We start from the raw sequence: 885 nt of genomic DNA, 5'->3' as shown, positions 1-885 counted from the left end.
GACCAACATTCTCCTTGACTTTCATTCCTTTACTGATTTGGGTGCTTTCCTCTTCGCACCCGGCTCTCTTCCCCATCACCTGCTACTCTTCGGTCCCGGCGACGACCGCCCGGCTAATTCGTTGACTCCCGACTACTTCGCTGAGCTTCTCTTTAAGCTCAGATCTATTACGCTTTCTTTCTTCTGTGCCCTCCTCTTCACTTTCGATACCACTTTCAGTCACCACGGCCGTCCCGCTTCCTTGAATGTCACAACTGGGAGCTCTTGGCGCTTCTCGGACGCTCACCAGGTCACCGCCCGGCTCTGTTTCCCCGATCTTCGTCGGCTCTCCTTTCTCTCTGTCGCTCATCTCTTCTTCTTTGTTAGCACAGCACATCTCCCTCTTTTTCGTCCTTCTTGTCTTCCATGGTCTCGTTCCCTGTTATCTCTGACTTTNNCAACGCCACTGAACTTGGTCGGAAGGCGGTCCCATATGGTTCTCGACAATCTCCCACGATGATTGCCGCAGTCCTCCATATTCTTTTTAGGGATAAAGTCATAGCCTTCGGTTGGAGTTCAACAGACGGAGCCTTTCTTATCTCCCTTGAGACCAACGAACCTCGTACGATCTTGTCCTAATGTATTCCCTTAGCTTTGTCTCTCTCTTAGTTCCCTTCTCCGAGACTTTCCTTCTCTCTAACGCTTTTTCCCCTTCTTCGAATAAAGACTCTCTTCAGGTACGCTTCGTAACTCTCTCCTGTTACTTCCTGTGGCTCTCACAAGCTTCGCTACACCCCATATCCTTCTCGTAACTACCTTTCGCTCTCACCATGTCTTTCAGAAAGCAGGGCTTTCCCTGGACGCTATCCCTACTCCGAAGAAAACCCGATATGTAATCGTTCCACT

The 885-nt window shown here is 50.1% G+C and overlaps 1 protein-coding gene across 1 annotated transcript; it reads left to right on the top strand.

Annotated features, from left to right (window-relative positions):
- CSUI_005276 (uncharacterized protein) lies at positions 1-883 on the top strand (the record flags this gene model as incomplete). Its single annotated transcript, XM_068065453.1, has 2 exons — positions 1-716; positions 821-883. A coding segment is annotated over one exon (499 nt), but the record flags the coding sequence as incomplete, so codon positions are not given.
- Between the last annotated feature and the right edge of the window lie 2 nt (positions 884-885).

This window comes from Cystoisospora suis (genome assembly GCF_002600585.1).
Source record: "Cystoisospora suis strain Wien I chromosome Unknown contig_2558, whole genome shotgun sequence".
Lineage (NCBI taxonomy): Eukaryota > Apicomplexa > Conoidasida > Eucoccidiorida > Sarcocystidae > Cystoisospora > Cystoisospora suis.
The sequence above is the reverse complement of the archived record's forward strand: the minus strand, read 5'-3'. Positions and strand labels throughout refer to the sequence as shown.